Raw genomic sequence first — 18,599 nt, forward strand, 5'->3', positions numbered from 1 at the left:
CAAGGTAAGAGATCAGCTGCTTGCCTGGAAGCTGGGCCTATCCCTTTTACTAAACAAACCCTAATGACTGGCCATGCTTGTGTGCGTGTGTGTGGGCGGGCGGGAGATGTGAAAGCAGTCAGCAGCCAGTGATTTCGGATACAGTGTGTTGGCTTTACTCTGCCGGCTTTTCTACGTATGAGAGGTGGATGGGGAGGGTAAGAGAGGAATCACAAGGAAACCCCAAAGAAAAGAGGTTTACTTTAAACAGTGGTTCCACCCCAACCCCAGGATCAGACTGGGGCAGAACTCAGCTGCAGTGGCTATGAAGGGGACTTTCTATTGAGGCTGCTGGGCACAGACATGCCCCTGTGATTAAGAACATAAGAGCGGTCATACTGCATCAGACCAATGGTCCATCTAGCCTAGTGTCCTGTCTTCTGACAGTGACCAATGCCAGATGCTTCAGAGGGAATGAACAGAACAGACAATCATCAAGTGATCCGTCCCCTGTCATCCACTCCCAGCTGCTGGCAAACAGAGGCTGGGGACACCCAGAGCATGGGGTTGCATCCCTGACCATACTGGCTGAAATAGTCATTGATGGACCTAGCCTCCAGGAACTAATCTAGTTCTTTTTCCCCCACCTTTGTTATAGTTTTGGCCTTCACCACATCCCCCGGCAATGAGTTCCACAGGTTGACTGTGCGTTGTGTAAAGAAATACTTCCTTTCATTTGTTGTAAATCTGCTGCCTATTTAAAAAAACCAGTGGCTTGAACTCAGCACGTCTCCACTCAGCACTGCCCTATAAATACTATGCGCTAACCAATTGTGTTACTGGGGCACCCACTTTATGTATCCTTCTACCTTGTGCTGCCCAGTGACCTCACATGGGATCTGCCAAGTCCTGATCTGGACACATCCCTCGCACAAGGGAGCAGTGACTATTGTCTTCCCCTGTTCTGTTCTCTCTGATGAGCTCCTCTAAACAAACTCATTTCTGTCCAAACACAGTCCTCCTGGAATTCCTCTGCTTCCTCCCCCTATGGTCACTAAGCCTCAGCTGTTGAAATCATCTCTGTGTATTATATAAATACAGCCATTTCCTCTATTAGTTTCATCATTCTTCCTGCTGTCGATGTGAAGGAGAGAGAAGCTCAAGCTCCCGAACAGATCCCGAACACCCGCCGCTCCAATGTTGGGGTGTTAGAGATAGGGGGGCTGACCTTGCTCAATATACAGACGGGGTGAAATCTGGATCCAGCCCTGGGTGGGGATTTTGAACACCCCTAAAGTTCAGGGATCTGGGGCTTTGGTTTGAAAGGCTGAAGCCACATGAGCGATCCAAGTTTGGAATTCGATCCCGTGCAAAGCTTTGGGGCTGTTTCGATTTGGGGTATTGGCTTAGCCTCACCTCTCCTTCAGGCGGGGACCAGAAGCACTAGCAGAACGTGGGAAAGCTTCAGTGGGTTTGTCTACCCTGTAGCTCAGAGCTGGCCTCCCAGCCCAGGCAGAGACACATGCTAAGCTAACTGTGCTAAAGATAGCTGTGTGGATATGGCAGCATGGGCGACAGTTTGGGCTAGCCACCGGAGAGAAGCCCGCCAACCCCTTGGGTCCAAGCTCTGGTAGCTAGTGTGACAAAGTTCCTCCTCCGCCTTGGTGGGTCCTGCACTCACTGGTGGATTTTGCTCGCCTCAGAGATTCACGGCAGCCCTCAGTTTGGTCACTTTTGTGGCTCCAATCTGCCGTTCACTCAGATAACCTCACCGCTGGCCAGCATGGGGGAAAAAGAGTAAGAACAATCCCCGCAGTCTCTGCTGATCCACCATGTGGGTCGGGGACCAGCTCAGAGACCTTCCCCTCTGGTGGAAGCTCCTGTGTCGGGCCAGGAGTGGGGAGGTTTGGGGGGAAGCCGGGCCCACCCTCTACCCCAGGCTCCAGCCCAGGGCCCTGTGGAATGCAGCTGTCTAGAGTGCTTCCTGGAACAGCTGCGCGACAGCTACAACTCCCTGGGCTACTTCCCCATGGCCTCCTCCCAACACCTTCTTTATCCTCACCACAGGACCGTCCTCCTGATGTCTGTTAACGCTTGTACTCCTCCAGCAGCATGTCCTCTCACTCCCTGCTCCTTACACGCATCCCTCACTAACTGGAGTGAGAGCCTTTTTAAACCAGGTGTCCTGATCAGCCTTAATTAATTCTAGCAGCTTCCCAATTGGCTACAGGTGTCCTAATTAGCCTGCCTGCCTTAATTAGTTCTAGAAAGTTCCTCAGTATTCTGGAATAGTCCCTGTTATCTTACCCACTGAAAAGGGACCTGCTTAACCTGGAACTAATGTATCTACTTTCGACCACTCTCTTGTAGCCATCTGGCCTGATCCTGTCACACTAGCCTGTGCTGTCGCCCAGCCCTCAGTAGCCACACCGATATTTTTAGCACGCTAGCTCAAGTGGAAGTAGCGAGTCTGTCTATCCATGATGGAGGGCTCCCTCCCAGCTGCAATGTAGATGTACCTTATTAGCCTATGGACCTGATCCAAATCCCACTGAAGTCAATGGGAATCTTTTTGTGGATTGTGATGGGTTTTAGGTCAGGGCCCTATAGGGAGATATATAAAAGCTAATCTCATTTAATAAGACCTCCAGATTCCTTGCACACAAGTTTCAGATGGGAACAACTTTCAGTTCTTATTGGCTCAGGCTGGATATAAACCAGTGAAATAAGGCTTGACATGAGTGCTGGTCAAAGCCTTTCCACCATTGGAAAACTGGGTTTCTGACTAAATGAAAATTTTCCCAAAAAAGTGCAATTTCTACAGACAATTTTGATATTTTGTTGAAAAACCAAACGCCCTCTCCCGAAATATTTTGGCCAACGTCTGAAATATTTTGGTGCAAAAATAGCACAGCAGTTCCTCATCGGAGTTGTCGTTTCGGTGCCTTACATGCCTATTCTCCTCTATGGGCCAGGCTGTTTGGCGGGACTACATCTCCCTTAACGGACCATGGCCAGGGTTGCCAGTCAGACACCCTTTCCCCTCAGGGAGATGTAGTCTGGCCAGAGAGCCCAAGTCAAAGAGAAAATGGGAACCCTTGAACTACAGCCCCCATGAGACATTGGGGTGCCATTTTGAATTGGCGTGTTTCTGCTTTCAGCCAAAATATTTCAGTAGTTGATATTTCGCCAGAAAGTCAACATTTTCTGAGGTAAAAAGCTCCTCGTTTCCCCCTACCTTGACTCAGGACATCATTCCCAGTCCCCTACCTGAGGACTGTTTTTTTTAAAGTACTGAGTCTGATGATGGATGCAGGACAGTAGAGCACGCAAACAATATTTGATTGCGATCCACTGTCCTAGACAATGGATATGGCCTCTTATTTCAGGACCCAGTCATGACACTTCTCAGCACCTTGGAACTCATGACTGACGGCAGGTCATCCTGAACCGCCACTAACACTAGATGATGACCAGTGCTTAATTCGTAATGAAAGAGGTGCCAGGGCTCAAGCAATTTTGATGCCACAAGCCCAGAGGTGCTGGGGCTCAGACCTGGCAAGCCCTGGCACAAATGAAGCACTGATGATGACATATAATGACAGATCTGGACAGTTCTCAGTCAATACAACATATTGACTCATGGTATGGGCTAAAAAATAAGCCAAGGGAAATGGATTGTGTTTCCTCCCGGAACCAGCCAGGGAATAGGAAATCATGACCCCAAAAGTTAAAAACAATAAAACTAAAGGAGTTAATCACACTTTGGATTAATTTGTTTTAAACCTGCTGCCTATTAAAAACCGGCGTTCCAAGTGAGGCTTTGGCTCACACTTTTGGGCCCTCTGCGTTGAAAACTGATGCCTGGTGTCTAGAAAACATATTGACCCCATTTGTAGCCCAAAATGAACCATGTCAGTGCATTGTGCTCACAGAAAACTAGAGCTAAGCCCACAGCAAACCTCAGATATACATACACCTGAAGCTGGGCTGAGTTCAGAACCCTGCTCTGGAGCAGAATTTTCCAGCTAACCTGCATCTCTGTGAGGAGCTGATCCAAAACCCTGCATCCAAACAGTTCCAAATGTTGGGGGGTTCTGTATTTGGAGCAATGCAAGAATTTTGCAGCTTGAGGTTTCTGCTACAAATATTGGTCAGGTGAAAAACCAATGCATTGTCAACAGCAGAGAGCATGCTGGGAAAGAGATGCTCCAGAGCACCTTCTGCTCTGTTGTATGGGTGCTTTGGAAGGAGCAGGCCAGAGCAGGCTCTGTCACTTTGGAGAGGTGAGGTCAGCGTCTCTGCTGATGTAAATGGGAATGGATTTATACCAGTAGGGGACCTGTCCCATAGAGTACAGAGTGGCACATCAAAGTAGCAGAAAAAGCCTCTTGCTTTCCTCCTCGGTTCCAGTCCCAGCTCTGCTACGAGCCAGCTGAGGGACCCTGGGCAAGTCATCTCATGTCTCTGTGCCTCAGTTTCCCTAGGTGTAAAATGGGAGATAATGACACTGAGCCCCTTTGGAAAGCACTTTGAGGTTTATGGATGAACAGTGACAGTGGAGAGGAAAAAGCTTTTGTTCTAATGGAAACTGCACAGAATCTGGTTTGCAGCTGACGTAATGAGCTGAACAAAGGAAGCCATTTGCCATGCACACCAGCTAGCAGTTCTATTTCCCTATATCCCGACTGCTGTTGCAACAGGCCTGAGCACATCCTGACACAAGACTCTCGCCATTCATTGTGGCCAGCTCAGCTTCTCACGGGCTTTAGCTACCCTACTTAGGCCTTGCTCCTGCATGAGGACCCACTAGGCATCATGTGGTATTCTACTGAGCGCGAACACACAAACAGTGGGCCGTGCTAACGGATGCTAATGCAGGCTGGTGGTCTAATGTTTTAAATTAAGGCCCCTGAGTGAGCCCTTAATAAGCTTGTGATTCAGCATATTAAAAGACGGTGCTAATTAAAAATATATATTTTGGTGGGGGTGGGGGGTAAAACAGCGACATATGGGCCCGCCTCGTATTTATTTTTTTTAATTAACTGTTATCATCTATTATTTAAGACGGGAAGGCCCTGCCACAGTTCTGCAAGTGTTTTTTAAGGTGTGCAGAGAGACTTTTCTCTGAAAGGCATGCTATAAAGTTGATCGTTAGTCTGAATCCTCACTAATGAGGCTTTTTAAATAACCAGCGAGCCCGGACAGACCATAAATAATGATCCCTTCCCTTCCCATATGCCTCATTCTCCCTGAACTGCCATTAAAATTCAGGGGGCCACATTCATTCTCCAGCCGTGTCCTCTGCCATGTGTGCAGCAAGCAGGTGTGTGTGTGTGTGTGTGTGTGTGTGTGTATGAGAGACTGGAGGAGAGGGCTGTGGCAAGAAGGGCATCCAAGCGTCAGCTGTGTGTTCTGTCTCTGAGGTACCTGCAGGGTACGAGAGTGTCCGTATGAGTATGAGACGGACAGCAGGCCGGAGCCTCAGCAGGTGGCTCTGGACCGAGGCTGATTTATATCCGAAGGCGAAATAATGATGCAAAAGGGTTAAGAAGCGAGCAGGGGCCAGATCCTGTGCTGAGTCCCCACCCCCGCAGTGCTATGCCCTTCAGTGTGATTTCATAAGTTGCCATGATTCACCCTCCTGCCACCTTTGCCCCGTGCCTTGTAATCCATCACACTCCCTCCCTCCCATGAGCCCAGGACAAACTCCACGTTTCTCTCTAGTTTCTGCATGTTGCTTTGGAGGCTCTGGAGTTTAATGATGCCTGGTGGGGAGCGGACGGGCAGATAGGTGGAGAGGGGAGGGTGGGATGGAAGATGCAGGGCGGGGCCCATATTAAGATCCTTCTCCCAGAGCTGGCAGCTCACCGAGACGTGGGCTGTTAGAGCCAAGCAATCAATATGTGAAAATGCAGCCCAGGCGAGGCAGGTGACTTCAAGAGGCAGCGAGAGAGGGAGAGGAGAGTGGTGTGAAGTGCAAAAGGAGATGATTTTTCGGGAGGGAGGGGGAAGAGGTGGGAAGTGAGCGAGAGAGACTGGGACAGGCAGAGCCCCTGTCCTCTGCGCATCTGCCTCTCTGTTCTGCCTGCTGCACACACGTGCGCGCACAGGGGTGGGGGACTGGGAGTCCTGGGGAGAAGAGAGCCAGCCGGAGGACAGGCCCGAGCGGGGCTGAGGCCAGAGAGGTGGAATGCTGGGGGTTTGTGGTAAATCTGTATCTGTGTGTGTACACAGGTGCAGGTGTGCGTGCCCCATGCATCTGTGTTTCCCGGTGTCTGCACACACAGCCACAGGCTTGCGTGCCTCTCTGCGCATCACTGACGTAAGGGATGGACTAATACCTCCCAGTCTCGTCTAGTCTATCCTCTGCCAGTGCAGAATTGCTCCCTGGAGTCTCCTTTCTAGACCTCCATCCAGTTTAATTCAAACGGCTGCAGCGATGGGACCTGTTGCCCATGGGGGAGACTATTCTGCAGCCTGATAGCCCTAGCTGTCATTTAGCAAATGTTTCCTGAGATCCGGGCTACCACTTCACTTGCTTGGGATCCATCCCCATTACTTTTAATTATGTACCCCTTAAGCCTTCTCCCTCCTTGATCATCGCATCCATCCAGGGCTGGGAAGGAGGGCTGGGAAGGTCCCACACTGAGCGGCTGTTTGGCCTAGCTAGACACCTGGAGTGCTTTCAATCTTCCTCCCCCAGTCAAGCCCTCTGGATACTTAATTGTTTTCTGCTGGTCACTATAAAGGGCTTCTTGCACTTGGTTCTTGCTTTGCCCTCATTACTATTTAATTGAAGTGGAACAACTTCAACTTCAATAGGAAAAATTCCCCCTCTTCATCACACAGTGAGTGAGAGGAGCTGATTCAGAAATTCATGGAGGTTAGGTCCGTCAGTGGCTATTTGCCAAGAGGGTCAGGGCCATAACCCCACGTTTTGGGTATCCCGCAACCTCGGACTGCCAGAAGCTGGGACTGGATGACAAGGGATCACTCGATAGTTGCCCGGTTCTGTTCATTCCCTCCGTAGTATCCGGCACTGGCCCCTGTCGGAAGACACTATATGAAGCTAGATGGACCATTGGTCTGATGCACTACGCCTGTTCTTATGAATCTCTCATCTCCCGTGGAGCCTTGCTGCAGTGCATAGGTCTGTGGCCACAAGGGCAATGCAAGGGGGAGGTTTTTGCCTGGATGGCAGATGGTGCCTTAAATGCCTGGCTTCAACTGAGGTCAGTTTACTCTGGTGTCTCAAGGGGCAGTGCAGCGCTTCGCCACTAGGTGGCATGAGAACAATTAATAGCCAACAGCAGCTTTTGGACGGTAACCACCATGCTGTGAAGCTAAACTTCCCGGTCCAAATTCATCCCTGGCCAAGGGTGTAATTAACTCCCTCAATGAATGTTTTTTTTGGCTCTGTTTTTAGGAATGGCCTTATCTCCATTATCCCTCTCTGCTGAGTGAATTAAAACCAGCAAAACTCCCAAGGGGCACAAGTTTGTGTAGCAAATGGGCTTGCTTCTCCTCCCATTTAAGGATAAAGGGGCCCTACTACGTGGCGATATATGTATTATCTGCCCGCATGAATGTCAACTCAACCAGGGATCCAAGGCAAGCAGGTTCCAGGGGGATGGGGCCTCCAAGCAGGGCCAGCATTAGACTCACTGTGGCCCTGCTTATTCAAAGAGCTATTGAATAACCGGTGAAGGAAAACATCCTGTTATGCTAGAAGATGTAAATGGCTGTCATCAAGTGTGTCTTTGATCCACAGATCAGTCACAGACCTGGTTAAAGCTGATGGCCATGCTAATTGCCTTCTTTCAGGCTAAAGGGAAGGAGCAATTAAAAAGGTCCCTTTAAGTTGTGATAGCTGGAAACAATAGGAAGCCAAAGCCCAAGGCCATGGCCTACATGGCAAGACCGGTCAGAAGCTGCGCTGTGTTGACAGAGGGGTTTCCTTGGTACTGATTGTAAAGCGCAGGGGCTGAGGGATAGGTTGGTTGCAGCTCTGTGTGTGAGAGGCAGACAGCAGACAATAACCAGCAGCCAACAAGACAGTGACCCTAGGATGAAACCAAGAGATAGAGCTTCTTATGATCACGTTACTCACTGGGGAAGCAGACTTGGATTTCTGTGAAAGCAAACTGCCTGCTGTTTCAGGGAAACATATTTCCTTTTTGTAAATGAACTGGATTTCGCCAAAGCATAAACCTGATTTGTATCATCCACACCTCCTCGTAATGGAAAGTTCCTGGCAAGGTCTCAAATATTGACTAACCGCTCGAGCCAAAAGGGGCAGTGAAACTAACATCATGATCAGTAGATCATTTAGGTTTCAAAATGCATTTATTGCCCTCTGGGTGCATTGATTGGAGTTTATGAAGCTGTTGTTTTCGTGGTTGCTCGGAATAAGGAAGCTTTTTCTCCTGGTGAAACTCAGAAACCCCAGGATGCCAAATATGGACTTCCCTATCTACTGTTAACATGCACTTGCAGGGCGGAGGTGCTGGCTGAGAGACCAGCTGCAGGTGTTATCAACCTTTCTGCTACCTGAGTGGTTGGTAAAAATAAACATCTTGCTCAGTGTGAAGCCGGCTGTAATATAAAGAGAACTGCACTGGTTCCTGGGAGCCCTATAAGCATTAGCGCTTTGTGGCTAAGGCTCCTGTCTTGAAACAGGCCAGGAAAGGCAGGAGTACTAGCAGAAAGGTAAATGAAATACAATCAGACTAAAGATGATTTGTCTTCAATCTATCAGAATCAATAGAAACAAAATGAAATTGCTTTTTTAAACTTTGTTAAACTTATTTATAAATGCAATAACATATTGGACTTTTTGGACCAACTTAAACGTGATAGAAGCCATCCTGGGGTTGATTGATGCTTTTGATACCTGAGAGTCTACATGTCTCTCTGCTCTAAAGAAAGTACTGACATTCGGATGGGTGCGGTGGTCTTATAGCCTTTGGCTCTAGGTGTGATCTAAACCTTGCACTGGTGTAGTGCCGTGGATGTCAGCTGGGGTCAGGCTCAGTCTGCACCTGTGAAAGCCCCATCATGCTTTTATTTCAGCTGCAGCTTTTCCGTGCTGTCTGCGGTGATTGTGATTTTGGATTTTGTGTACTGCGCCTTTAATTTCTAGCAAGGAAAGTATCCTTGGGGCCTGATTCTCCTCTCAGTCATGGTGAAATTGACCTCGTAGGCAACGCAGAGAGAGCTGGCAGAAAGCACATAACACTTTAAGTCCCAGATGATTCCTCAAAAGAGGGCTTAAGTGGTGCAAAGGCTTTGTGCTGGATCTCTGCGCAGGGCTGAATTTCATCTTACAATGGTGTAAATCAGCAGTAGCTCCACTGAAGGGAACGGAGTTGCTCAACCAGTGTCAGAAAAAGATCAAATACATTTGTTAGTCTCTAAGGTGCTACAAGTCCTCCTTTTCTTTTTGAGAAAAAGATCAGGATTTTTTTTTTAGTTGCAGTGTTTCATGGTGTAGGTAGAAGAAAAGGGGAATAAGTTACTGATCAGCTGGTTTGAGTACAATTATCATCAGCATCAGCTAATCATTATAATGTAAGAGAGCAGTCACACAGGCTGTACTATTCACACTGCCCCCAGCCCTCACCTGGAGGGAGCACCTCTCGGGGAAAGCAGGGAGTTCAGACTCAATGATCCTCTCTGTCCATGGTCTCTGTGCTGAACCTACCAGCTGGGCTGGTCGTGAGTTTTGCTGTGTAGACACCTGTCCACCAGGAAGTGGGTTGAGACCACTAACTCCAGTGAAGAGCTGCAAGGCAAGTCACAGGGCTGTGACAGGAGTGGAAAACATCCTGATTTGTCTGGTAAATGGCTTGCTCGTTGTCTGATTTCAGGGAGTGACCGTTATTTCAAGGTCAGATAGTGCGTTAAAGGCGAGGAACCAGGCTAGAAAACAGAGATCACCGGCATGTAGCATTTCATTTTAGCTTTGGTGGTTTATGAACTGTTAGACCTTAAAATCACATTATGCGGATTATACTCCTGCAAATCCACTGTGTTCTGTACAGCATCCTAGCTTGTGACCCAGTCTGCCCCCTGGGAGCTGCTCTTAGGATAGAAACATATGGGCTTGAGCTGAAAAGCATCTTGCTCATCCCCTGACTCTTCCAGTCCCTCCGCTCAATTTTTCTTTCTGAATCTTTCTGATCTTTATCCTGGTTTGCGTGACAAAGCTGCACAAGAAACACGTATACGACCTAGATAAGAATTTGTTTGAGTAATAACAATAAAGACTGTCGATCATTGACCAGCAGTATCAGAGGGCCAAAGCTTCAACTGGTGGCCTTCAGCTGAACCATGTTGATTTACATCAGCAGTCCCACTGAGTCTAATCCAGCTCTGTGGCTTCCTGAAATATTCTTTTCCTTTGTTGTAGCATCTAAGCCATGGAAACCCAATGGAGGAGACCATGGGAATCAGAGAGCCAGCCCAAGGGAAAGTTGCTATCTCTAGACAGGAAAGACGCCAAGAAGGTGTTGGAAATTTATGTCAAGCGCACACTGAGCAGCTGTGAGGATTCCTTTGCTGCTAAGAAGAGAGTGGAGGAGGCCAACGGCGCACAGGGGAAGAAGATGACTAAGCTCCGAAGAGCGGCAAGTGACTTCTGCGGGTACTCGGGTTCCAAGCTAATCATGAGGAAGAGCCAAGCAGACAGAGCCAAGGCACTGAGGCTGGAAGATACACTCAGCGAGAAGAGCAAACCGTTGGCCTGTGGGAATGCTACAGAAGACGAGCAGAAGCCAAAGGGGAAAGGCTTGAAGGGCTTGTCCCCGGGGAAAAATCAACGCTCCTGGATCAAGACTCTCCTGAATTTCTTCTCCCAGAAAAACACTGATGACTATAAAGAACACTCCCATAAAAAGACGAAGGAAAAAGAGGCCAGTGTGCAGCGGGCTCCTAGCTGCAGGGAAGCAGAAGCGGCTACAAGAACTGGAGCAGACTCCAGTTCATCGCCGCAGCCTGGGAAAACCATTAAAAAGAGATCCAGCCACAGGAGAACTTTCTCACTTAAGAAACATGCCACTGAGGAGGAAAAGAAAGCAGGGAAGGAAGCAGGAATAAAAGCAAAGAGGCCCAGCTTTCTTCCACTGCGGAGCGTTCACAGGCCATCCTCACAAGGTAGGAGCATAGAACATTTGTAGCTAAATAGCTCTGTGTTCCCTGTGGGGACCATGGGCAGAATTTTGAAGTGGGATTATGTTCAGAAACGTGACTGTAACTGTGACACATACTGGGAGATTTGCAGAGGTGCGACTAGATGCCAAAGACCTTGTCTACACTGGCAAGGGTTTGCTTATGCAGATATACTGGGATAGCTATACCAGCAAATCTTTCTAGTGGAGATGCAGCTTATACTGGCAAAAGAATTCTTTTGCTGGTGTAACTTATGCCAGTTCTCGGAACAAAATAAGCCATACTGGGAAAAGGCTCTTTGCTGGTACAGTTGCATCTACAGGAAGGGTTTTTGCTGGTATGAAGTCATAAAGAATCACACCCCAAACTCACATTATACTGGCAAAATTTCTAGTGTAGACCCGGCCTTAATCCCATTGGTTTAAAATGATCTGTGACTTTCGGTGGTCTGACATTTGTGCTTTTGAAGATCTCCCTCTGGGTGTCTGCGGAGTTCTCTCTCCTTCGGGCCTGCCTCCACAAGAAAGGTGCACTGCTTTGACTATCCTGGTATCGTGAAAATGGCAAATCTCCCCTCTAATAACTTATTCTGGTTTGGGATGTGCAAAAACGATACCGGTAGCCGGTACCTCGAAACTGATATAACTGAATCCGCAATGGGACATTTACTAGAATCATTTTATCAGTTAAAAATCACACCCCTAACCGACATAGTTACGCCCGTTCGTCTTTTGAGTGTAGACAAGCCCGTTGTTTATATACACATTTTAAGAATCATTTCTTCCCTGCTACACAGTCTTTATGAAGCGGCTGGTAAATTTTCAGGGTAAGTTTGAGAGGCTCAGTGATTGTCTTTGTAGCGGAAGCGAGGGCTTGAAAAGCACCATGTGATTGTCATGCTCGGTTGCTGGCCACAGTTTCACACGAATGCCCGAGCCAGGGCAAGCGTGAGCAGTGTCAGCTGGAATTTTGCTACTGGAAGGTGGCATGTCTGAGAACTCCCTTTCAGTCAGCAAGGTCACACCAATTAAAAACCTCACCCTCTTTCTCTCTGCAGTCAGGGAAGAACATGAGCTTTACTGCACACAAGTCTCGGAAGAGATACAGCTAATAATCCAGGGCAATGAAGCCAAGAGAAACAGAAACCACCATTACGAAGGGCTACCGAAACCTGCTGACACTCCTGAATCTGGTCAGTATCATCTCGTTTCAGGACATGTACAGTCGTGGGCCACCCTTGACCTAGGCACAAAAAAAACCTGGGGGGGTGTGTGTGTGTGAGATTCGTCCCTGTGCAGAGCCAGCCCAAGGTCTGTGCACCGCAGAAGCCCTGTGTTGAGAACTGAGTGGCATTAGCTGTAGTGGAATGCCCCTGGATGGGTTGTCAGCAGCGGGGATGGACCTTGGGACCCGGAGGTCTAAAACCAGGAGCCCCCAGGGTCTGAGCTAAAAGGCTCTGCTACCCACGGCTGTTCCAGGCTCATCACCCTCTATACGTGGCCCAGTCACCACTAGAGGAGGGCAGAGCACCACGCTGAGTGGGGGTGGGGTACATGACTGCAGTATAGGCCGCTGCCCAGGACTGAATTTCATCCAGGTAGGAATTGCCCATGCAGACTGTGCTGGGCATGTGGCCCTGGTAAGCAAGGTGGCTGGCTCTGAGCAAGGAAAGGGGCTACTTGTTGGCAGATCGGCAGTGCCGCCAACATGCAATTTTATAACGAATCTTGTGATAGCTGGAGCATTTTAAAGCCCGTTTATGGATGCACGGGGTTGAAAATTGGCAGTCAGGTTAGCGAGGACTGACGAAGAGCTGACAATCTAACTTTTGGAAAAGAGACAACAGATGGAGACCCAGACAGATGGACTGGGGAGTACAAGGAAACAATCAGGCAATTGTCAGCACAATTGGAATCGGCTACTGCCTGTGAGCTAACAGACCAGGTCCTTTGTGGGGAATCTATAAAAGTCCTGCTACAAACAGAGGGGGACCTAGAGCCACTCTGCTAGCATGAGTTACACCTGCAACTGGGCAGCCAGGCCAAAATTCCCCATCCTATGAGCTCCATGCCAGGGGCTGACACTGCAGAGCTCATGCTGGGATCAGGATCGTCACAGCTCAGAATGTAGGGGTGCTTTTCTGTTGCCCTGGATACATCAATTGCTTTTCTGAAAATAACCTCTAAGTGCCTGCGTTGAAAATCCTGTCCTCAGCGTCGAGGGCGGAAGGACCTGGGCTTGTAGAAGAGACTGTCTCAAATGCTGGAAGTAATTCTCTTTCTCTGTCTGCAGAGGAAGCCATCATAAGAAAAATAGTTGCCCTGCTCAAGAGCACTGGGGATCGCTTGGACGAGAAGGTAAGGGGAGGACTTTATCTGGTGGACTATAGATGATTTGGGTCAAATTCTCTGCTGGTATAAACTGGGGAAGCATCATTGACGTCAGTGGAGTCTCACATAAAGTAATCTATTAAGGACTCTGCTTTGACACCTCTCCTAAGCTACTTCTGAACCTGGGCTCCATCCCCAGCCCTTTTGCAATATCTGAGGGACGTGCTGTATGCATCACTGAAAGTCACCGAAAGCCTGGCTTACCTGCCAAGTGGCTTTCCATCCAAAGGGATTGCCAAAGGTGCTCAGTGCTTCTCACGGCATCTTATCATCTGGGGCTGATCCAAAGACCATTGAAGCCAGAGGAAAGATTCCCACTGACTTGGATCAGACCTCAGATGAGGTTGGAGAGATGAAGTGATGAGTTAGTCCTAAGGGAATCTGACAGACAGAAGGGGCCTGAACATAGGCGATGCACCACTTAGGGCTTAAAACAGAACTTAAGCCGTGCATTGACCTTGTGCTGGCTTTCTGCGCAGGGATGAGTTTCAGGCTAGGAGAGGAAGGAGATGGTTGTCTAGGAATTGATAGGAATGAATCAAATGGGTAGGAAGCCAGTACAATTTCGGGAGTGGGTCAGCTTGTGAGGTTGGTGGTGACACACAGATTAGAGGCAATATGTATTATATTCATGAATATGCGTGTTAACTGGTTTCCCTCTTAAACAGATAAAAGAAGACACAAACCTCACCACGTTCTTCAAAGATATCTCCTACAGCTCCTTCAAGCACTTAGCCGATGTCTACGTCAATAAAGAAGTGAAGGCCCAAGTGCCTGAGATGTCTCCCGAGGAGATACAATTTGCATTCGCTGTGCACTTAACTGCCAAAGTGGCAGGCATCTGTAACCATGCGGTGAACAGGATCATGGGCTTTGGAAACCAATATCTCCAGGATACTTTTATGCAGTTTCCCTACAGCAAGAACGTCAGGGTAAGAGGGAGAAACGAGTGTGTGATACAGCCCATGACAGCATGCTGGGGCAGATCCTCAGGGGGTGTAAACCAGTGATGCTCCATAGGCATCAATGGAGTTATGCCAGATTACACCAGCTGAGCATCAGGCCCCCACCATTGTTATTTGTATTACTGTGACACTTAGCGATGCCAGCTGAGATCAGGGTCCCATTGTGCCAGGTGCTGTACAGTCATTTAATGGGGACAATCTTTGCCCTGAAGAGTAGCAATAGGCTACTTGAATAGGCAAGAGAGACAAAGGAATGGATTAGCAGCTCCATTTTACATATGGGGAAACTGAGGCACAGAGTTGAAGTGACTTGCTTAAGGTCACACAGGGAGTTCATTGCAGAGATCAGAATGGAACCCAGATATCCTGAGTCCCTATCCAGTGCCTTAATCATAAGACCATCCTCTCTCTCTCACGCCTCCCTGCCTGATGGTCCTGATTTATATCGAAATAGTTCTAAAACCCTCCGGTATCACTCAATCCAGCCTCCATGGCTGGCATCAGGAGCTGGTTGGGAAATGATTTTGGTCCCACGTAAAACTCTTCACCAGAATGAAAAAAAAAAATTTCCTTCCAAGACTTTTGGTCAAAAATTTGGGGATTTTGTCAGAAAAGTCAAGATCTGTTTTCAGCAACCCCAAACATGTCATTTTGGGGGGTTTCAGGGTTCCCCCCACTATTTTCCTCTAAGACTATTTTTTAAAATGGTTTTCAACAAACCCCCACTTTTGACAAAAAGAGAATCATTTTGTCAAAACCTTTTTGACACATCACAGTGGAGGTGTATAGTATCAGCCCCATAAAACATATCATTGCCAGACAGCTAAACGAGGACCTGGGGTAACAGCCATCAAAAGAGAATGGGAACACAGAAGACTTTAAAAAGTTTCCATTTCCATTGGGCTCAGTTTTGGTTTTCTGGGTGGTCCCTTGACTGTTCTCTGATCATTCAGACACTGTGCCCAATGAGTCCTGGGATGTTATTTATCCCTCTGCCAATGCCCTCCTGTGTGTATCTGAAGTCTTCCAAAGAGGATGGAGCTCGGCTGTTCTCAGTGGTGGCAGATGACAGAACAAGGAGCAATGGTCTCAAGTTGCAGTGGGGAAGGTCTAGGTTGGATATTAGGAAACACTATTTCACTAGGAGGGTGGTGAAGCACTGGAATGTGTTCCCTAGGGAGGTGATGGAATCTCCATCCTTAGAGGTTTTTAAGGTCCGGCTTGACAAAGCCCTGGCTGGGATGATTTAGTTGGGGACTGGTCCTGCTTTGAGTAGGGGATTGAACTAGATGACCTCCTGAAGTCTCTTCCAACCCTAATATTCCATGATTCTGTGAATCTTGTCTGTATGCCTCTTATGTCTTTTGCTCTTTACACAACAATATGAAGAAACCACATGGGCACAGTTGGGTCCCAGATAGCTATACACAGACATGCCTGGCCTAGCTACACACAGTGCTGCTCTGGTTGGTTTCTGGTGACTTCTAAAACACAGAACACAGTAAGCGCCAATGGAAGGCTTGCCAACCATTTAAAAGGACACTACCCTATTCCTATGTACCACACTGCCAAATTTTGTGCCACTTGCCTCCAACAGGCAGACCAACACGGGCAAGCTTTTCACTTCTTGCTTTTTGATGGCCTGCACTGGGACAAAGGGTTGAGAGTGTTCGCGCCTGGTGCAAAGCAACAGAAAGGGTTAATGCATCACGAGTCAGGATGGGCTTGAGGCACCGAATTCCTGCAAGGTGTGATTCCACTGAGAGGATTCTGAGAGCTCATGCAAGGGATGTGGCCTCTACGGGAACTCTCTGGGGACTCTGCTGTGTGGGAGCTGCCTTCACCCCAGCACACCGAGGGGCTTGAGTAGGGCTGGTGAACCTGTGACTCCATAGGTCCATCAGCCATTTCCTCCTGCGGAGCTGGGCTGCATCAATTCTGGAGCACAGAGCCTGCAGCTGCTGCCGTGTGGTGGATTCCTTCCTTCTCTGGTCCCTGCAGATCTGCCAATGCCTGGCCCAGTCCCTCTAGCTGGGCACTGGAGGTACACTGCAGGGGAGGAAATGCCAGGCTGGATCAGGCAATCTAGTCTAGTAGCCTGTCTCCAGCAATGTTCAGTGCCAATGGCTCCACAGGACAGAAACCCCGCAGGAGTTGGGATAAACTTGCCCACAGGGACATTTTCCTCCTAACCCCCAACAGTTAGAAGTTGGTTTATGCCAATGGCATTGCCATCAGTTCCCATATGCTCCTCATAACCCGCCAAGGTCTGTACTCACCAGCATCACACACCCATCCCGTTTGTGGAGCGGATCCTCACCTGTGGTTTCTTCTGTCTCAACAGGACTGTGAGAAGTTCAGCACCAGCAGCTGTGAAAGCCCAGACTGAAAACTGCTCCCTGGGAGTTCACTTTCTGAACTGCTGCCGGTACCTCCGGTATCTTCAACTTCAGCCCCACTTCTGTGAAGCAGAAAGCCATCCTGGGCTGGGAGGGACCAGCTGTCAGTGACTCCTGCATTTGATAGAATTTCGTGGCGCATGGATTAAAAACCACGGAAGACAATGAGTAACATGGGGGTCAACATGGAGATCATAAAAGACGGCTAGCTAAGGATGAATGCTCAGTATCTAATGCTAATACTATCTTCGTCTGACGAATTTGTGAGAGTCCTCTATTGACCAAATCTTTGCATATGATAGCTCAGGCTTATGAACAATTTTAACCCCAGGATATAAAAATATATTTACTTCTCCTACCATTCAAGGCCCTGGTAAGAAAATCACTTAAGCACATGCTTAATTTTAAGCACATGTGCTTAAGTGCCCTCTATGAATAGGATGCTTTACTAAATTGGGCTCCAATCCTGTTGGTAGATCTTTTATTTATTATAATTAATGCTATTAAAATTCTACAAGGGATATGAAACCTCATGTCTCAGGGTTTAGCCAATCTCCAAGTTCATCGAGATTGGGATGAAACCAATGAGGAGGTCAGATTATCCGCCATCGGCTACTGCTGGAGTTCTTGCATTTTCCTATAAAGCATCAGCTGCTGGCCGCTGTCAGAGATGGGATACTGAACTCGAGGGGCTGCAGCTCTGAGCTTCTAGGGCAATGCCTGTATTCCTACACTGTCGGTTTGTAATGCAAATGCTGGTTCAGTGCAATGCCTGGGAAGATGCTGGGTGTGATGGTGCCACACTGTTGCATCCAATACCATGTGATCCTTTCAGACATAGACATGAGGGGCATGGAATTTCTGTGGAATGAAGGGACACTTTGGGACAAAAATGGGCCATACTTGTCAGAATGACGGACATCCGAGAGTTCTGTTTCCCCATCAGAGGACTGTGATGTAACCATTCTGCAATGGGGACTGGAAATCATTTGGCTCTGTCAACACTCGCAACCAAACCATTGTCAACACTGGTTGAGAGTCCACCGAGGACCTGTCTTCAGCCATGAGGCATTTTCCTGCTGCAGACAGCAGGGCCATAAACTCTGCTAAGCTACAGCGTCTCATCAAATTTTGGAGCGGGTTATGGATTGGGCGCACGTGAACTGACAAGTGGATTGCCGTTGGAGTCACGGCCTTATGTACTGAATAATCAGGTTTTCTGCCAAATGATTTGAGGATCTACAGTTTCTTCTCGTACATTAATCAACACAGAGAGGAACAAACATTCCCAAGTGCTGTTATGAATATCTTGGAGAGCATGTACTTGAGTGTATCCTTCTAATTGATTCCGGATGAAATGTGGAGAATGGGGTGAGGCAGAATGCAAGTGAATATTATGTTACAGGTGGAGTAAAGTGCATCTTAATCACCCAATGTGAGTCCTGTACCAGTTCTTTTATAATAGATAAAAAGCAGGATAAGAGGCATAATATTTTGGCAGGTGGCCATCGGTGTCTGTTGTTTTATCGCATGATCATAGCTGCCTTTGCTCTTAGAAGGAGGAAGTTACAGAAATTCCAGCACAGTGATATCGGTGACTTATTAGTGAGTAGAAGACGGTTGACCTGACACCAAAGTACAGAGGGGGGTGGTTCACAGGTGGGCTAGAGCCTGCGCTGGCATGAATTAGCATC

The 18,599-nt window shown here is 48.2% G+C and overlaps 1 protein-coding gene across 2 annotated transcripts; it reads left to right on the plus strand.

Annotated features, from left to right (window-relative positions):
* The first annotated feature begins 8,591 nt into the window (after positions 1-8,591).
* BNIP5 (BCL2 interacting protein 5) lies at positions 8,592-18,337 on the plus strand. Of its 2 annotated transcripts, XM_043533783.1 has the most exons (6): positions 8,592-8,691; positions 10,394-11,136; positions 12,209-12,343; positions 13,444-13,508; positions 14,210-14,473; positions 16,851-18,337. In XM_043533783.1, the coding sequence occupies exons 2-6, from the start codon at positions 10,404-10,406 to the stop codon at positions 16,893-16,895; spliced, it is 1,242 nt and encodes a 413-aa protein (XP_043389718.1). In that variant the 5' UTR covers positions 8,592-8,691; positions 10,394-10,403; the 3' UTR covers positions 16,896-18,337. The 2 variants fall into 2 exon arrangements, with proteins under 2 accessions (XP_043389718.1, XP_037740937.1); XM_037885009.1 differs by lacking the exon at positions 8,592-8,691 and having other exon boundaries at positions 10,250-11,136; positions 16,851-18,325.
* Positions 18,338-18,599: the final 262 nt, after the last annotated feature.

This window comes from Chelonia mydas, chromosome 21 (genome assembly GCF_015237465.2).
Source record: "Chelonia mydas isolate rCheMyd1 chromosome 21, rCheMyd1.pri.v2, whole genome shotgun sequence".
Taxonomy (NCBI): Eukaryota; Metazoa; Chordata; order Testudines; family Cheloniidae; genus Chelonia; species Chelonia mydas.

Coding starts and splice junctions, on each gene's coding strand:
- BNIP5 (XM_043533783.1), top strand. CDS start 10,404: ATGGAAACCCAATGGAGGAGACCATGGGAATCAGAGAGCCAGCCCAAG. Junction 11,137..12,208: donor TCACAGGCCATCCTCACAAG/GTAGGAGCATAG, acceptor TTCTCTCTGCAG/TCAGGGAAGAACATGAGCTT. Junction 14,474..16,850: donor CCTACAGCAAGAACGTCAGG/GTAAGAGGGAGA, acceptor CTGTCTCAACAG/GACTGTGAGAAGTTCAGCAC.